Source organism: Acanthamoeba castellanii (genome assembly GCF_000313135.1).
Source record: "Acanthamoeba castellanii str. Neff unplaced genomic scaffold scf7180000084564, whole genome shotgun sequence".
In the NCBI taxonomy this organism is placed as follows: Eukaryota; Discosea; order Longamoebia; family Acanthamoebidae; genus Acanthamoeba; species Acanthamoeba castellanii.
In genome coordinates this window covers 63972-80872 of record NW_004457617.1, presented here as the reverse complement: position 1 = coordinate 80872, position 16901 = coordinate 63972, and the positions used below count along the sequence as shown (strand labels likewise).

General features: G+C 57.8%; 4 protein-coding genes across 4 annotated transcripts; 3 read left to right on the top strand and 1 right to left on the bottom strand.

Moving 5' to 3' along the window:
• Window positions 1-243: 243 nt before the first annotated feature.
• ACA1_035520 (SterolC5-desaturase) lies at window positions 244-1826 on the top strand (the record flags this gene model as incomplete). Its single annotated transcript, XM_004348686.1, has 7 exons — window positions 244-456; window positions 585-707; window positions 883-983; window positions 1092-1246; window positions 1382-1469; window positions 1568-1660; window positions 1745-1826. 7 exons carry the CDS (start codon window positions 244-246, stop codon window positions 1824-1826), a joined length of 855 nt encoding a protein of 284 aa, XP_004348736.1.
• Window positions 1827-2176: 350 nt separating this feature from the next.
• Window positions 2177-2737, top strand: ACA1_035510 (uncharacterized protein; the record flags this gene model as incomplete). The annotated part of the gene is made up of 1 exon (XM_004348685.1): window positions 2177-2737. The coding sequence occupies one exon, from the start codon at window positions 2177-2179 to the stop codon at window positions 2735-2737; it is 561 nt and encodes a 186-aa protein (XP_004348735.1).
• A 328-nt stretch (window positions 2738-3065) lies between these two features.
• Window positions 3066-3383, bottom strand: ACA1_035500 (uncharacterized protein; the record flags this gene model as incomplete). Its single annotated transcript, XM_004348684.1, has 2 exons — window positions 3066-3207; window positions 3334-3383. 2 exons carry the CDS (start codon window positions 3381-3383, stop codon window positions 3066-3068), a joined length of 192 nt encoding a protein of 63 aa, XP_004348734.1.
• A 2518-nt stretch (window positions 3384-5901) lies between these two features.
• On the top strand, window positions 5902-16891 carry ACA1_035490 (tetratricopeptide repeat domain containing protein; the record flags this gene model as incomplete). The annotated part of the gene is made up of 35 exons (XM_004348683.1): window positions 5902-6046; window positions 6193-6902; window positions 7020-7146; window positions 7300-7433; window positions 7534-7693; window positions 7758-7804; window positions 7888-7962; window positions 8049-8153; window positions 8261-8403; window positions 8482-8710; window positions 8804-9094; window positions 9211-9440; window positions 9576-9711; window positions 9803-9922; window positions 10027-10148; window positions 10247-10360; window positions 10449-10620; window positions 10724-10801; window positions 10922-11244; window positions 11352-11511; window positions 11646-11781; window positions 11935-12100; window positions 12177-12350; window positions 12471-12687; window positions 12740-13018; window positions 13084-13423; window positions 13486-13701; window positions 13851-13918; window positions 14027-14229; window positions 14341-14494; window positions 14648-14783; window positions 14891-15354; window positions 15449-15634; window positions 15784-15864; window positions 16004-16891. 35 exons carry the CDS (start codon window positions 5902-5904, stop codon window positions 16889-16891), a joined length of 7329 nt encoding a protein of 2442 aa, XP_004348733.1.
• Window positions 16892-16901: the final 10 nt, after the last annotated feature.

Here is a 16901-nt window from a genome sequence, read left to right as displayed (position 1 = left end):
ATAAATCGGCAGAAAAATACTCGGCCTGTATTGCTGCCGAGTGCAACAGTTCACATCTGCGCGACCAAGTGCTTGTTCCATTTCCCGATCCGCCGCTCATCAACGCCGACCGGTCGTGGGACTCCATTGCTTGCCAAGAGGACGAGCTCATAAGAAAAGTATGCAAGATTGAGATAGATTGGCGCATGTAGACACGAACGCGAGGTTTAATCTTCGCATATATCATCTCTGTGCTGCAGGAAAATGGACGACGTGCTGTACGCGACGGACCGGTTCCTCTTGGAGCCCTACCTGTACTCGTTCATCGACTCGCCGCTGGTGCAGGAGCCCACTCTGCCGAGAAACATTTTCGGGGTGTGGTTCATCTTGTCCATTGGCGGCATCCTCATGTACATCAGCTTCGCTGCGCTCAGCTACCTCTTCATCTTCGACAAGTCTGCCGAGAAGGACCCTTTGGTACCATTCATTCACACATTTTCATTCTGCATTATTCCATTATTTTTAATACAGAATATTTTTTTTAATGATTGCATTGGCCGATGCTTACGATCGATGATGCATCGTGACGCGACCCGACCACACAGTTCCTGAAGAATCAGGTGGCGAAGGAGATCGGCCTGTCGCTGGCCTCCATCCCGTTCATGGGTGTGCTCACCACGCCCATCATCCTTGGAGAAATCTACGGTTACAGCAAGTGCTATGACAACGTACGCGCTCCCTGCACGCACTTCGAAGCCATGCCCGACCACACACGCACACGCCGCGCGTGGTCGCTACGTCGTGCTTCGTTCTTTCTGACGCGCTATTTGTCCGTTATTTTATTTTATTTTCTATTTATTTTATTATTTTCGTTTGGTGGGTGCTATGCGACACACACACCAGGTCGAGGAGTACGGCCTGCCGTTCCTGATCCTGACCATCTTCACTTTCCTGTTCTTCACCGACTTTGGCATCTACTGGATCCACCGTGCTCTGCACTCCAGGTAAGTCACAGCACACGCACACACGCACACACGCACACAGACCACACTGCGTCGCTTGTCTAACGTTTGCGAGGTGGCTCGAATCGGCCGTCTCTGGGGGGTGCACAGATACCTCTACTTCTGGTGCCACAAGCCCCACCACTGGTGGAAGGTCCCGACGCCCTTCGCGTCGCACGCCTTCCACCCGGTCGATGGCTGGGCGCAGTCTCTGCCGTACCACATCTACGTGTTCCTCTTCCCCACGCACAAGTGGACCTACCTCGGTACGAGCCCACCCTACCAGCGATCGCAAGTCTCCCGATCTTTTTTTTAATATCAACACACCACGCACGCACTTTGTGAACTTACAACGTCGCCTGCGCTTTCTCTTCTCTTCTCTCTTGCTCTCTCGCTTGCAGCGTTGTTCGTGTTCGTCAACTTCTGGACCATTTCGATCCACGATGGTGACTACCGCGTGCCTGGCTTCTTCCGTCCCATCTTGAACGGGTACGTGTGTGCGGCCGTGTGCGGTCGTGTGTGTGTGTGCGGTGGCGTGCACCCCAATGAAGCTTACTCACCTTGGCGGCGGGCGACTACTTGTACAGTGCGGCGCACCACACGGACCACCACCTTCTGTTCAACTACAACTACGGCCAGTTCTTCACCCTCTGGGACAGAATCGGCGGGTCCTACAAGACGTACTTGCCCTTCCTGTGCGTGTGCGGTGGTGCGTGTGGCGTTAAGACGCCTGTGTGCTCATCTCACCGTGGGTGGTGGTGCAGCCCTCTCGTCCACGAGAGCCCCGAGAAGCAGGAGGAGGCCAAGCGGAAGAAGGCTGCCCGCAAGCAGAAGAAGGCCGAGTAAGCCTTCGCCTTCTGACCACCAGCGCGGGTGGTGATTGATTGATTGAAGAACGGACGCTCAACGTGAAGGAGGACACAGCCACAGGCTCCCCTTATTTATTCGATTTATTTATCCTCTGTGTTGTGTGTTCTAGCTCTTCTTCTTCTTCTTGTACCTGGCACAGCCCTGGAGAGGGGCAGTGTGCATCCACTTGGTCGTCGTGCCTTCATTCATCGCCAACAACGAGCTGTGAGCTGTGCGAAGAAGCACTATCCGCGGCCAGTGTATTAATTTTGGGTTCTTGGGCTCACGGCGCTGCTTGCACTTGCACCCCGCATCGACATCAGCTGTACATTTGTAGAAGCACAAAGATGGCGCAGACAACCAACCTGCCAGGCGATCTGAAGACGCTGAAAGATGGAGTGGCTGGGCTCTACAACAGCCATTCGCCCGTAGATGAAATAAGAGCCAACGTGAAGCGGTTCTACGCGCACGACGTGCGATTCGAGGATCCGATGACGGCCGTGCCCACGAGCCGACTCCTCTTCATCCAGTTCGTGCTGCTGCGCTACCTGTTCCACAGCTACTGGTCGCTGGAGAATCACGCTCTCTTCGATGAGGCGCGCAGGACGCTGGTGATCGATCACCTCGTCTTCTACCGCTTCTTCTGGTTCCTGCCCTCCATCACCATTCGCACCTTCACCCTGCTCGTGCTCGAGAAGCGACGAAAGCCCAGCGGCAATGGCGATGAAGATGAAGATGAAGATGGCCAGTGGGTCGTGGTGAGCCATCAGGACCACTGGAGCTTCCGGTCCGTGCTCGAAGGCCTGCCCGTCGTTGGGTCCGCCTACCGCCTACTCAAAACCGTCTTTGGCTACCTCTCCTCCATCGCTTTCGCCCTCATCTTCCGCCAGGCTGCGCTACTCAATTAATCGTTTTTCATTTGAAAAATGACTTTTTTCTTTGTACAAAGAAGTGAGATGAGTTTATGTAAGCTGTTATGTTGTTGGCCAGAGGAAGGGATAGTTGAGTGCCTGAGTGGCAGTAAGTCAGTTGGCAGCCAAGTGCAGTGTCAGCTTGTGCATGAAATTGAGAGTGGCCTTGTACAGCAGGTACAGCATGTCATCTGCACTGTCATCAAAAGCACTGGCCATGGCCACCAAACATGACAAGATGACACATACTCACCCCTTGAAAAAGGGAGCAGGGGGTGTGCATACCAGCAGAGGCCAAGCTGATCAAGAATGGAAGCCATGCATGTCATTGGTGTCTGCCATTCTTGGCCATCAGCTCCCCCAAAGAGTTGGCCAGCTTGGTGCTTTTGGTCTGCTCCCCAAGCAGGCTGATGTCCATGAGGAACTTGATCAAGATGGTGCTTGCTGTGTACATGTTGCCCACTCCACTGCACACTGCCACCTACATGCCACACCACTGTGAAGATGTGTGTTTAGATAGAAAGGAGGATGAACTTGGGCAGTTTTGTGCTGAAAGGGTGGAAACCTGATGATCTTCTTGAGTAGTGGTGTACTGTATGGCCTTGACACACTCAGGAGAACAATACCCAAAGGTAAAGAACATCTCATCTGCAACAGGGCCTAATTGAGTGCTTGTAAAAAAGTGACAGTGTCACTTTTTGATTTTTCAAAATTGTACACACCTATAGAGGTGTCTGTTTGGATATACATGTTTTGGTGAACATTGTGAGTAAGAAATAATGTGAAATCTGTACAGGAAGGGGAAAAGGCAAGTTAAACAGGGTGCAATGGTCCTAACTTTGGCATTTTTTGTGTGAAGTGAGCAGTGGTGATGTGAGGGTATCAAAGAAAAAAGTAGCAATTTATTGGAGTTGAGTAGGATGAGCTGCCTCCTCAAGGCAAAGGAACTGGCACAGATCGAGTTGGCAAGGCAAGGCAAGAGATGCATACTTTTGCCCTGTTGTAGTGGCAGAGCAGTCTTTATCTCCTCCATGGTCAGATTCTGGAAGACTGATGTGGTGAGGTTGTTGAGTGAGATGAAGTCTTGACCCTCAGGCATAAATTGGTTGAGCTGATGGAGGAGGCTAACAAAACACAAGGTAAATGTGAGAGACAGGGTCTGGAGGAAGTGAAATGAGCCCAAGAAAGATGTACTCAATGATGCCAGTTGAGTTCTCCAGACCAGTGAAGGTTTTAGCATATTTTGACAGCATGGTTGCCTTGGGAGCAGTGTGCCCTTCTTGTGTTTTCTGAGAAGGGAGAGTTAGAAAAAGAAAAGAGTAAACCAGATCTTCAGCAACCAGGCCCAATCAGTAATCTGACAGGTCTACTTGAGCTTTCTCCTGGTTGGCACATGTATGTGGATATTGACCAGCTCTTCTCCACCACCCAGAGTCATCCATTAATACTCCTGGGTATTACCTCTTGCTTCACAACTTCCAATGCAAATCAGAAGTTTTATATCAATCCAATGTGCATCAGACTTTGAATTTGTATACAACTTCCAATGTGCATGGGACATCTTATTGCTCTACAACTTTTCATATTGACCAGCTCCACTACCCAGACCAAGTGTAGGTCTGGCATGCTTTGTGTAGTGTGCATACCAGATGGTGGGCACAGCAACTCCAAGATGGGGCCTAGCACTGTACTGGCTGCAGAGGCTCATCAGCAGCAGTTGGTGAAACAACAACAGGAGAAGTTCCAGCTCATGCAAACAACAGCTGAGACCCTGCAGTGAGACAACATCCAGGGGAACCCAGCAAGGACCAGACCAAATACTGTAAGATGGAAGTGGAGCTGAGTGACATGAAGAACTGTATGGAAGAGATGAAGACCAAAATCATGAAATGGGCACAATACCTCCTGTGCTGAGCTCATTGTGTTAAGTGTCAAGGACTGGACTCCTTGATCTCGTGCAAGATGTGAGGCCACAGCAAGGCCATGATGAAAAGTGATCTAGAGAGGGAAAAAGCAAAGAGAAGAAAAAGGAATGGGGAGAACCAGGAGACAAGACCAACAAGGAGAAGGCCAACACACAGAGTAGACCAACAAGGAGAAGAGCAATGAGAGGGCAAAGGCAATGAGGATTACAGGGAAGAGTGAAGCAACATTGACAAAGAACACCTGAGCACCACAGCTTTTTATCATGTATTTTCTTTTTTTTTCTTTTTGTGATTAAAAAACCTTGTACATGTCTGGCTTTGAACCCATGCACTGTCCAGTGTTGTACCAGTCAATTGCCCTAGAATCTTGACATTGCACCCTCTCCATGGTTGATATTCTCCTGCTTGCAACATGCACAGGTGCACCTGAAATTAAGCTCATGGCAGGGAGCAAGGTCAGACAGTTCCTGCCAATCTTGGGCTCTAGTGTGGTGAGGAAGTTGTAGTGCTGGTTGAGCTTCTGGAGGCACACTGAGGGTGACAGCTTGTTGCTGGTTGACTTTAAATTGTTTCCCACCATCCTTGACAACTTCTTCCCAGCCCACCTGTGACTTGATGATTTTTGATCCCCTCCTTGATGGTCCTCTTGGCTCAACATCCACTGGTGGAACTTTGCCAACAGGCGCTGGGCTGACCATGGCACTGAGGGAATGGTCCCAATGGGGTCTGTTCTGGCATGTGGCTTCACCTTCCATCCAAACACTGGAGTCCCACTGGTGACTCCAAGAGATCTTTGGACACCTGTAAAATAAAAACTCCTCCTTCCTCCTGTGTACACTTCCTTGACATCTTGTGTTTTATGTACACCACTTTTTAATTTCGTTGAAAAGTGCCACTGTCACTTTTTAATGAGCACTCCATTTTCTGCAAATCAGTGTGCAGCACATGCACCTCTGAGAGAGAGAGAGAGAGAGAAAGAGAGAATGTAACTGTGGTGAAGTGCTTGGCTTTGTGGAGATGAGCATGTAAGTCTGACAAACAATTCAAGGTGGTGTTGCAAGCCAGTAGGTTACCTACAAGGGTGAAGTGGGTGCTTCTCTCTTGATCCTGGCATGTTTCACATTCCATAGCAGGCGCAATTTTTCGAATGTTCCGCATTCCAAACCAATGAAAGCAGATTTAAAAATCAAAAAAAAGATCCAACAAGGCCGGTTGGGTCTTCGAGGACGACGAATGATGGAAGGCTGGGAGGAGGACTTTGTGATCAGTAGCGGTAGTGACGAAGAGGCAGAGGACGAACCCCTCCAGGTTATTGGAGTGCGCGCCGACCCGACCAATGGCGAAAGCTGGGACAGCGATTTCGACTTCAGTGATGATGAGGGTACATGCGCCTCCCTTTCATGTTGGAATTAATCCTCGATTTTATTAGGACCTCTGTAAGAGCCTTGAACCACAACCTTTTCCTTAATTTTTGATCCCCCCAATTACGTCAATTCGTGTTTCTCTAATCTCTACCCCCAATGCAAGGCCCTGCTGCATTGGGGCTGAATCACGTCACGGCGGCGGCCGTGAAGCCGTCTCGAGACGGCGTAGCAGGCCCGCCCGCTGCTCTGGGCAGTGGAAGCGTGGCCGTGGCGGCCGTGGCCGAGGGACTCGCGTCCGAGAGCAGCAGCGAGACGGGGGCGTGGGGCCAGCTGGTGGCCGGCCTCGAAGCGCTGCTCGCCACCCTGCCGCCCCCACCTGCCGCACCTGCTGCCGGCGCGTCCGCCGCCGCTGCCGAGACCAGCGACGACGAGGACTGGGACCAGGAGCTCCTGGCCACCGCCGCGGCCGACGCGCCGTTGACGCTGCGCAAGCAAGGTCCGCACATCGTCGAGGACGATGGCGAAGAAGAGTGGGAGAGGGACATCGTGATCGAGGACAGCGACGATGACGATGGCGCGACGAATGCGAAGAATGCTGGAGGAGGCGGCGCTGGCGTCGGCGGCGGTGCGGTGGGTGGACTTGTTGCGGACGATAACAACGAGCTGGTGATCGAAGACAGTGACGACGACGAAGCTGCGGGCCGCAGTGGTGGGGCAGCAGCGGCGGCGGCGGCGAAAGGCGCGGAGCAGAGCGGCAGTCGGGAACAACGCAGTGGTACGGTGCTGCCATCGCCGCTCAAGCCCGACCCCTGGAACACGGACTTGGAAAACCACGAGGCCCAGCTCAGCGAAGCCCAGAGCAACGGCGACAAGGTCCGCGTTGCGTCTCACCACCGCTAAGTCGTGTTTTATTTATTTATTTTCTTTTTCTTTCTTTTTCTATTTATTTATTAATTTGGCATTTGCTCATCCTGTATGTTGCCCATCTAGGCCGGCGAGGTGCGTGCACACCGCGACATTGCCGACCTGTACAAGCAAAAGGCCCAGTGGCACAAGGCCCTCGCCAGTCTGAAAGCTGCGCACAAGCTGGTGGTCAGAATGCGTGCGCAGGCCAAAGGTACTTACTAGTTTGAGCCGTGTGTGTGTGTGTGTGTGTGGTGTGTGTGTGTGTGTGTGCGTGCGTGTGTGTCATATGTCGTGTTGTGTGCATTAGTTCACCCACAGACTCATCTCGCTCGTCTTTTTCTCTTTTCTTGTGTTCACACCACAGATGGTCCGGACCAGACGGAGGCCGAGCTGTTGTACGAAATCGGTGAGACCGCGCGCTCGGGCGGAGACATGCTCGAGGCCGAGGAGTACCTGCACAAGGCTCTCGAGGCCTCCCACAAGTTGGCCGACCCGCTGGTGCGCTCCCATTCCGCACATTCCATTCCATTACATTCAGTGATCCAGAGCCCTGACTCCAAGACCACACGACACACGCCAGTTGACTGGCCGCGTGCAGTACCAGCTGGGCCTCTCGTCCGCGGCCTCGCACCGCCCGCTCCGCGCGACCGTGTGCTTCTCGAACCAGCTCAAGTCCCTCGCCCCGACGCAGGACTGGGACGGGTTCGCCAAGGGCTGCCTCGAGATCGGCAAGATCCTCAAAACATCCGGTCACACTGGTGCGTTGGAGCGATGACACCAGCAAACAGTCGCTGACTGCCTTCCTCCCCCGCCTCTGTACAGAGCTGGCCCGCAGCTTCCTGGACCGAGCAGTCAACTACGCCCTGGCGGTACGCGTTCTTCATTCACCTCACTTCTGGTGTGGCGGCTTACCCAGAGCTATGGATCAATACCACTCTATGCGCGTCTGCAGAAATCCATTAAGGAGGAGGCGCTCGCGCTGTTACGCAGCATTCCCCGGATCACGCGGAGAGCGACTGCTGAATCGGTGCGTGCGTGCGTGGCGCGCTGGAGTGGCCGTGATGGCCGGGGCATGACCAGGGCGCTGATTGGGTTGCATTTTTGAAATTGAAGGACTCGGGGGATGCCGAAGACAAGGACGAGGCCGACAACGAATCCGAGTCTGAGTCGGACTGGGAGGCCGAGCTTAACCTCTCTGACAGCGACACGGCCCCGTCGGTACGACACAACGAACCATCACACACGCACGCGCACCACTCGATGGCATCGTTGTCGGGAACTCAATTGGTGTGGTGTTGACACAATGTGCCGCTATACGCTACCAGGGCCGCAAGCTGGGCCTCGACCTCGATGGCATGGACGCCCAGGGAGAAATGGCGCGGAAGCCCACCGAGGAGAGCGTGCGAGGAACGCTGCCGCCGCGCTACAAGCTCAACACCGACGACGACCAGCACGTCGAGATCCAAAAGTACGCAACAACAAAGCCTTCACACCGCACACGCGCACCACCGCACATGCACACACGCACACACGCAGCCTCGCATAGGTCGGTGCTAATGTGGATCGGTGTGTTGGCGCTACCAACCAACCTCAGGTTCCCCAAGCCCACGTTTTTGTATTCGCTGCGGACGAAGGAGGGCGAAAGCTACCTGCACGAGCGCGAGTTGGTGTCGTGGCTCGAGACGATCGTGACCAAGCGGCCGCTGGTCCTCACCGACCAGATCCTCACCATCACCTCCGCTGAGTTCTGCGCCTCTGTCGCTGCGTACGAGAAGGTACTCGCAAGCACCGCACGCGCCGCACGCACCGCACGCGCCGCACGCACCGCACGCACCGCACGCACACGGTTACTCACGTGGTGGCCGCAGTTTTCGGAGGACTGGGTGCGAGCGTACACGGATTTCTGCTGCACGTCCTACGCACAGCGCAAGAGGGACGAGTGTTGGGCGACTCTTCGTCACTTCTTCGGAGCCTACGGCGACCGCAAGCACGACGCGTCGTCGGCCGCGCCGCTGCCGCAGGAGGTCGACTCGATTCTGCTGCTCGTCAACCTCGCCGCCAAGATGTGGACCGACGACAAGGAAAAGGAGTTTGCCGGCTTTCTCAAGACCGTGCGCAAGTTTTTGCCGCAGGCGGCCAGCCTCCTCGCCCTCATCCACGTACGTGCTGTCGACGCGATGCAGTTTCATTCTTGATTGACGACCTCAGCTGACCACACACACACACACACACACACACACACACACACACACGAACTCACACACACGCACTGCAGACCGAGACACACAGCCATCACGGGGGCGGAGAGAAGTTTGGAGTGGTGGCTCGGTTCCTGGACATCTACCAGCGCACGAACGCGGCCGCGGCGCCCACGACTGCGGCCCCGCTCGTCTCCGGAATATACGGCGGCGTGCTGGACAACACCTACCTCCAGGCCATCGCCCTGACCGACCTCCACCTCCACCTCAACTACATCTCGCCCCTCACCACGCTCAAGCTCCAAAGGTACGCTCGCTTGTGACATCATGCCTTTTATTTGTTTTTTGTTATTTGTTATTTGTATTTACTATTTGTTGTTATTTGTTATTTTTTATTTGTTATTTTTTACATTTATTATTAATTGCTAATGAGCGCTTGCAGCGAGGAAGCTACAGAGTATCATGAGCAGACGTGCACGGTGAACGACTACCAGTCCGACGGCGAAATGGAAGAGGAGGCGCCCATGGAAGGGGCCGAGGACGACTGGTGGGCCGACGAGGACGGGGCCGGCGCTGGGGTGCGCGCTCCTCCTTCTCTCCTTGTTCGCTCTCGGCTTGGCCTGGCTTGGCTGGCTAACGCTGACGTTGGTTGGGGGTGGGGGAGCACAGGGCTCGGCGAGCGGAGACGACAGCGAGCGAGCTTCGCTGACGGTCGACGTGTTCGATTCGGACGTGCGAGCCAAGGAGCTGCAGGACCTCTACCTCAGGCTCCCCCTTGGTTGGTACAAGGTGCGATTTTACTCATTCGAAACACACACCATCGCACACGCACCACCGCACACGCGCAACTTCCTACCCAACCACTCTCTGACCACATGTTATCGATGTGGCAGGCGAAAGCGGCGTATGCGCTTGGCAACTTTTACGTGGGCTCGGCCGAGTCTGCGGCGGGCTCCGCCGAGGAGACTGCACTCGGCGAGCGCCTTTTGTTCGAGGCCGTCTACATCCTCGATCGGTACTCCCCCACTTCTTCATCTTCATCGTCGTCGTCGTCGTCGTCTTCGCTCTCATGTTCGCCTGCTCATTCACCGCTGGCGCTGTGTGGCCGTGCAGGTGCCCCAACGCGAGCGAGGGCTGCTCTGCGATTGCGTCGGAGCTGGGCACCAACGCGCTTCTCTCCTACGCAGCGGTGCTGATGCGCAACTACAAATACATCTACGCCATTCGGTGCGCGCGCGAAACTCAACTTTTCCTTTGAGAGCCCCGCACGCGCCCCTTCTTTTGCCTGACGTCGCTTCCCTGATTACACTGACAGGGCCTACCACTCGGCCCTGGTCTGCCTGCACCTGCGGAACAAGCGCGACGCGTACTACTCTCTGCTGCACCAGCTCGCCGAGGTGTCGCGCGCCCACAACGACCACCCGCGATCCCTCGACTACCTCCACCAGATGCTCCAGAAGTACACCGAAGAGGGCAAGATCAACGAGGTACCGCACGCACTCACTTACTTTTGTAAAAAACTAAGCGCGCCTGCCACCGATTGCCAATTTGATCTTTTTTTGCTGACTGGAATTGCGTGCCACCATTCAGATCTTGTATGTGTCCGACATGCTGAGCAAGCAGTACTCTGAAATCGGACTCTACACTCACGCCGAGGCACACATTCAGGTGCGCCGCGCACCACCGCACACGCACCACCGCACACGCACGACCACACACACACACACACACACACACACCGAATGAGCACAGTTAAATGTTAACTTTATCCATTGCTCGCGCGTGCAGATGGCGTACGAGCTTCTGGAGGCGCAGGGCGGCGGGGCCGACGCGCGCAAGCTGCGGGTGGTGCTCGACGCGGCCACGCTCTACCTGGAATCGGGCCAGCTGAACCGCGCCATCGAGCTTCTGTCGCATCTTATCCTCCTCCACCAGCTGCATGTCCAGGAGCTGGGCCGCGAGAAGTACCGCGGCGCGCTCACGCTCCTCGCCGAGGCCTACATCAAGAAGCGCTGGTTCGCCGAGACCCAGTGCGTGCTCGATCGCCTGGCCAAGGAGCCGCTCCACCCCTTCCGCCCCACCACCGACACCGCCTTCGACCCCGGCATGCGGTACAGTGTTTTGTAATTATTGTAATTCTGTTTTGTAATTTTTGGTTTGGTTTGGTTTGTAGTTCATTGCTGACGTGTCGGGTGGTGAATTCGAATGGTAATAATAGGGAGAGCTCAAAGTATTGGCACTTGCGGGCGTCGAACTACATGCAGGGCTCGCTGCACGGGGAGGCGCTGGCCTGCGTCGACCTGGCCATTCGCGCGTGCTCCAAGCAGTCGCTGGGTTTGCTGGGCCGCTACTACTATCTGCGCGGCAAGATCCTCCAGGTATTGCACGCACATTGCACACACACACACACACACACATTGCACACACGCACACACGCACTACCGCACCACACACGCACACATTGCATACCGCACACACACGTGCTCACTAAACTTTCTGTGATGGTATCCAGGAAATCATTCGGAATCCGCCTCAGATGCCGACAACGCTGCCGGCGCCCAATCTGGACGAGGACACCGTGCGCTACATCCTCTACTTGGGCGAGAAGGGCCGTCCCACCGTCGAGCCCACGCTCTACACCTGCCCTGGTACCACACTCTTCCGCACGACACACACACACACACGACACACACGCACGCGCACGCACGCGCACGCACGCGCACACACGCGCACACACAAGACACACACTGCAGTCGGTCGTTCGTGTGTAGCTGACACAAAGTTGCATTCGGTCCCGGCAGGTGATGTGCTGCAAGAGGCGGTGTCGTCGCTGGATCGGGCCTACGACTACTTCCTGGCCGTGGGCGACGATCTCCAGCTCTCCAAAACCCTGTCGCGCATCGCCGAGGTCTATCTCGACCACCTCTTCGTGCACGTCGCGCTGCTTCGCGTCCCCTACGAGGAACGGTACGCACAGACATGAGTGACTCAGCCGCCACCTTAAACCCGGGTGTTCAGTTGCTGACGTCAGCATTACCACCAGGGCGCGTTTGACTTCGTTCTCGCTGTCGGACATGGCGCGCAAGCCGGGCACGATGGACGACGAAGAGGAGGAGGGCAAGGACGTATTTATCTCCTTCGACACCATCGAGGGTCCCGCGGAAACGTGCCTCGACATCTGCGCCGAGACCTGCAACGTCATGCTCATGCTCACCGGGTACACCAGCCACATTGTCGTCGGTCGTGTGTGTTGTGTGTGTGTGTGTGTGTGTGTGTGTGTGTGTGTGTGTGTGTGTGTGTGTGTGTGTGTGTTAATGCTCAACGCGATGTACGACAGGTACATGAACATGGCCGAGCTGCGGTATCTGCAGGACTCGATCGGCGACAGCCTGGCGTTCTGGCGCGAGTGTAAAGACCAATTTTTGCTGTTATTTATGGACGGGTCGCGCTTCATGGCCGACAACGCCCCTCCCACCCTGCTCGGCCGCGCGCTGCAGCTGGTCAAGCGGCTCCTTCGCTTCATGCTCTGCTTCGACGTCGAACTCATCAACAAGGTACCCACCCACCCACCTGCCCACACCGACTTGGTGTTGCGCCAGCGTCCAGTGGCTGACGTCAGCATTCTTTAATGTGGCGGTCGGACAGAACCTGATGCTGATCGACGCGTACCTCCTGCTGGAGCGGGAGCTCGAGCAGACGCGCAAGCGGTCCTACAACCTGCGCCTGCCGACGGACGCGGACGCGCCCAGCGCGCTGGCCCAGGTCACGCGGCTCATTTGCACACCGGCACACAAGGACCTCAACGGCGTCATCGGCCACAAGCGGAAGCGCTACCCCTCCTTCACCTCGCGCGATGGGGGCAACCTCAACTTTGATTCCGTCGACGTACGCACACGCACACGCACCATCACACACGCACACACCTCTTTAACCACACATCAATATTCTAGGACGAGGAAAAGCAGAAGAACGGCGTCACCACGCCTTCGCAGTCGTCGTCGTCATCGACGTCGGGCGGAGCTTCGGCATCTTCATCGTCGTCGTCTCAGTCATCATCGGCGGAGGCGAGCGCCGCGGCCGCATCGGCGCTCGCGGCGTCGTCGGTCGGCGAAGGCGGCGGGGCGTGGGGCAAGCTCCGGTGGATCAAGAACTGTATAAACAAATATGTAAATGGCCGCATGTCGCAGGAGGAGATGCTCGCCACCAACCGCGCCTCCCTGCGCGCCCTGGCCCGCGAGCAGCACCAGGCCCGCCTCCTCCGCCGCCAGAACAACCGCCAGCCTCTCAACGGTACTCCCCCGGTGTGCGGTGTGTGCGGTGTGTGCGGTGTGCTCACGCCTGCGGGGGGGCAGGCGAGGGAAAGGTGGGAGCGCAGCCGGTGACGTTCGGGAAGAAGCTGGGGAAGGGCGTGAGCATCCGCGGGCGGGGCACGTTCATGCGGCTGCTGCAGGAGAAGCGATCGTCGTCGTACGCCTTCAACGAGCTCATCGTGCAGAGGCCGGCCCTCTCGCAGCTGGTCTACATGTTCGTGCTGGACAACGCTCTCGTGGCCTACGTCCCCGCATCCGGTACCACACACATACAACACACACACAACACACACACACACACACACACACACACACACACACACACACACACACACACACACACACACACACACACCAACACACAATCGCACGCACGAACTCATGCGAGTCGTGTTGTGACTGCGCAGGCAAGAAGCGCATCCAGCAGCTGGCAGGGCGAGTCGAGGCCTCGGGACCCATGTCCAACGAGGAAAAGGTGCGTGTCTCGTGTGTGTGTGTGTGTGTGGTGTGTGTGTGTGTGTGGTGTGTGTATGTCGTTAAGAGATACTTTGCTGAGCGTTGCATGTTTGCTGTGCGGCCATAGGGCGAGCTGCCGGTGTCAGTGCATCTGATGGTGGACGAGGCCGAGTCGGTGAACTTCACCATCAGCCCGGGCGCGTCGCTCGACGCGCTGGTGCGGCAGCTCTACGCCCACCGGGACTGGCAATCGCGCAGCGACATCGGCGCGCCGGCCACGACCGACTCACCGCTGCCTTCGCCCCTGTCCTCCTCGCCGCCTGAGCTCACGTACCTCCCACACACACACCGCACACGCACCACCGCACACGCACACGCACCACCGCACGCGCCATCGCACGCGGTGTGGCTCACACATCGTTTTGGTTTCGCACGTCGCAGGCCCAAGCGGGAGCGGTCGACGTCGGGCAACAAGCACAACAAGTTCGGGTCGGTGTCGAAGGCGCTCCAGCTGCAGCCCCGCATCCAGTTCCGCCAGGCCAGCGCCTCCTTCTACCCGCTCTTCCAGCAATGGCTCGAATTCTTTGGCCAAAAGGTGCCATTTTCCCAATTATTTTTCTTTTATTCTTATTCTTATGCTGCTTTTTTTTTTTTTATTCTGATTATTGGCATTATTGATATATCTAAACTATTTTACTATTATCTAAACTAATTTTACTATTTTACTAATTTTTTTTTCAACGTTCAGGAAACGTTCCAGCCTCTGCCGGGTTCGAGCGGGGCCGAGAAGGAGCGCACGCCCATGGAGAAGATCGGCAAGCGCGGCCACCGCAGGAGCAAGTCCTCGACCTTCACCGCTCCCGCCCTCTCCAACTCCAGCGACGGTAACGCCACACACGACACACACGACACACACAACACACACGACACACACGACACACACGACACACACGACACTCACCAATCGTGTCGTGCGTGTGCGGTGTCAAAGGTGTCGCGTTCAACCCGGCTGCGGGGGCGGTGCCGCCGTGCGTGTTCCTCGCCAAGCGGGTCTACGCCGCAGAGAGCGGCGAGGGCGCCGGCGCCGGCGGGTCGGGCTCGCGGGCCGCCGGCTCCGGCTCGGGCTTCGTGCCGCTGTGCGAGCTCATGAAGTCGCCCCTGTCCGACTGCTTCTCGGCCAAGGAGATCGCCACCGCCACCCAGGCCTGCCCGCTGCGGCTCTACCTCTACTTTGCCGACTCAGCCCCGTCGCTCACCCACCTCACGTCGCCGTCGGCCGGCGCGCCGGCCGCGTCGCGCAAGATCTGCTTCTCGGAGGTCACCCTGGCCTACCTGGCCTCGCTGGTCTCCCACCCGCCGCCGCCCGGCCTGCTCCACAAGATCAAGACCAAGGCCGACGAGCCCCTCGCGCCCCTCCCCGAACTCGCCCACTCGGCCCTCGGCGAACTCACCAGCGTACGTGTGTGTGTGCCGTATATGCGGTTGCGCGTGTGCGGTCGGGCGTGTGCGGTCGTGGCTGATGAGTGTGTGTGCGGTGGCGAACGTGCAGGTGTTTTCGTCGGTGTTGGAGATTATGCCGGCGTCGGGCCAGAGCTCGGCGGGCATCGTGCCGGTGGACCTGCCCGTGGCCAAGTCGACCAGCGGCTTCTTCTCGGCCCGCTTCCGCCGCTTCACCTCGTCCTCCTCGCACGGCCTGCCCGCCGCCACCCGCGCCATCTCCGCCACCCCGCCTGTCGTACGTCACCACCTTATCGCACTGTGTGTGCGGTCGTGCGTGGGCGGTCGTGCGCGTGTGTGCGTGCGTGCGTGTGCGGTGTAACTGACGTGCGCGGGTGTCACTCTGTGCGCGCGCCTCAGCTGCTGGTCTGTAATGGGCCGCTGCAGATCATCCCGTGGGAGCTGCTGCTCCACGACGCCGTCGTTCGCTCGTTCTCGCTGCACGGCCTCCTCCACTCGCCCGCCCTGGTACCCACCGCCCCAGTCGTGCACTCTCTCTCTCTCTCTCTCTCTCTCCACCGTCTGCGCCTAATCGCATGCGTGTCGTGTGCCGTGTGTCGTATCGTGTCGTGTGTGTCGTGTGTGTCGTGTGTGTCGTGTCAAACAGAAACCGAGGAAGCTGCTGCGCGGCGAAGGTCCGGCGTCGATGTCGGTGTCGGCGGCGGCCCTGGCGGCGATGGGCCAGCAGATCCCGCGCTTTGTGCTCGCCTTCTCTCACCTGGCGCCCGCCCACCACCACGCGGCCATGGTGCTCCCCTCGCCAGGCGGCGGCCCGTCGTCGGCGCTCATCACCGCCAGCCCGGTGCCCGTCACGGCCCGCGGCAGCCGCGAGCGCGGCGGCGGAGGCCCCGGCAGCGAAGCCCGCTTTGACGACGAGGCCGAGGGCCGCCAGGTCGAGTGGGTCGTGGGCAACGCGCTCCACGGGCTGCGCGTGTGGCCCGAGGGTCCGGTCTACGGCAGCGAGGCCGGCTTCGGCTGGCCCCACGCCTGCGCCCTGACCGCCACGCCCAAGCTCGTCTCCAAGTACCGCAAGAAGCTGCGCTCGCTTGCCTTTGTTGACCTCGCGCCCGTCATCGCCGCCGCCGCCGCCACCAGCGCTACGCCGTCGGCCCTGGCCGAGGCCGTTGTGGGCGGCGCCGGAGACAGCGGAGCCCGCGCCGGCGAGTGGTCGGTGTGTCTGATGGGCTACGGCGAGCTGGTCGACGGCCACCCGCTCGTCACGGAGCTCGCGCGCCGCGGGTGCACGCTGCTCTTCGTGCCGCCGTCGCACGTGAAGGAGATGGCCGAGCGGCTGTCGAAGCTGGGCGACGCGCTGCGGGCCTCGCGCATGCGGCCGGGGATGGGCACGGCGGGCGCGGTGCCGCCCTCGCTGCCCTACCTGCTCCTGGCCGCCATGTCCGGCTTCCACGAGGAGTTCCTCCTGCCCATTGCCATCATCAACCCACCATCCGCCACCACCACCGCCACCACCTCGCCCGCCGTCACCGGCAAGTGACCACCACCGC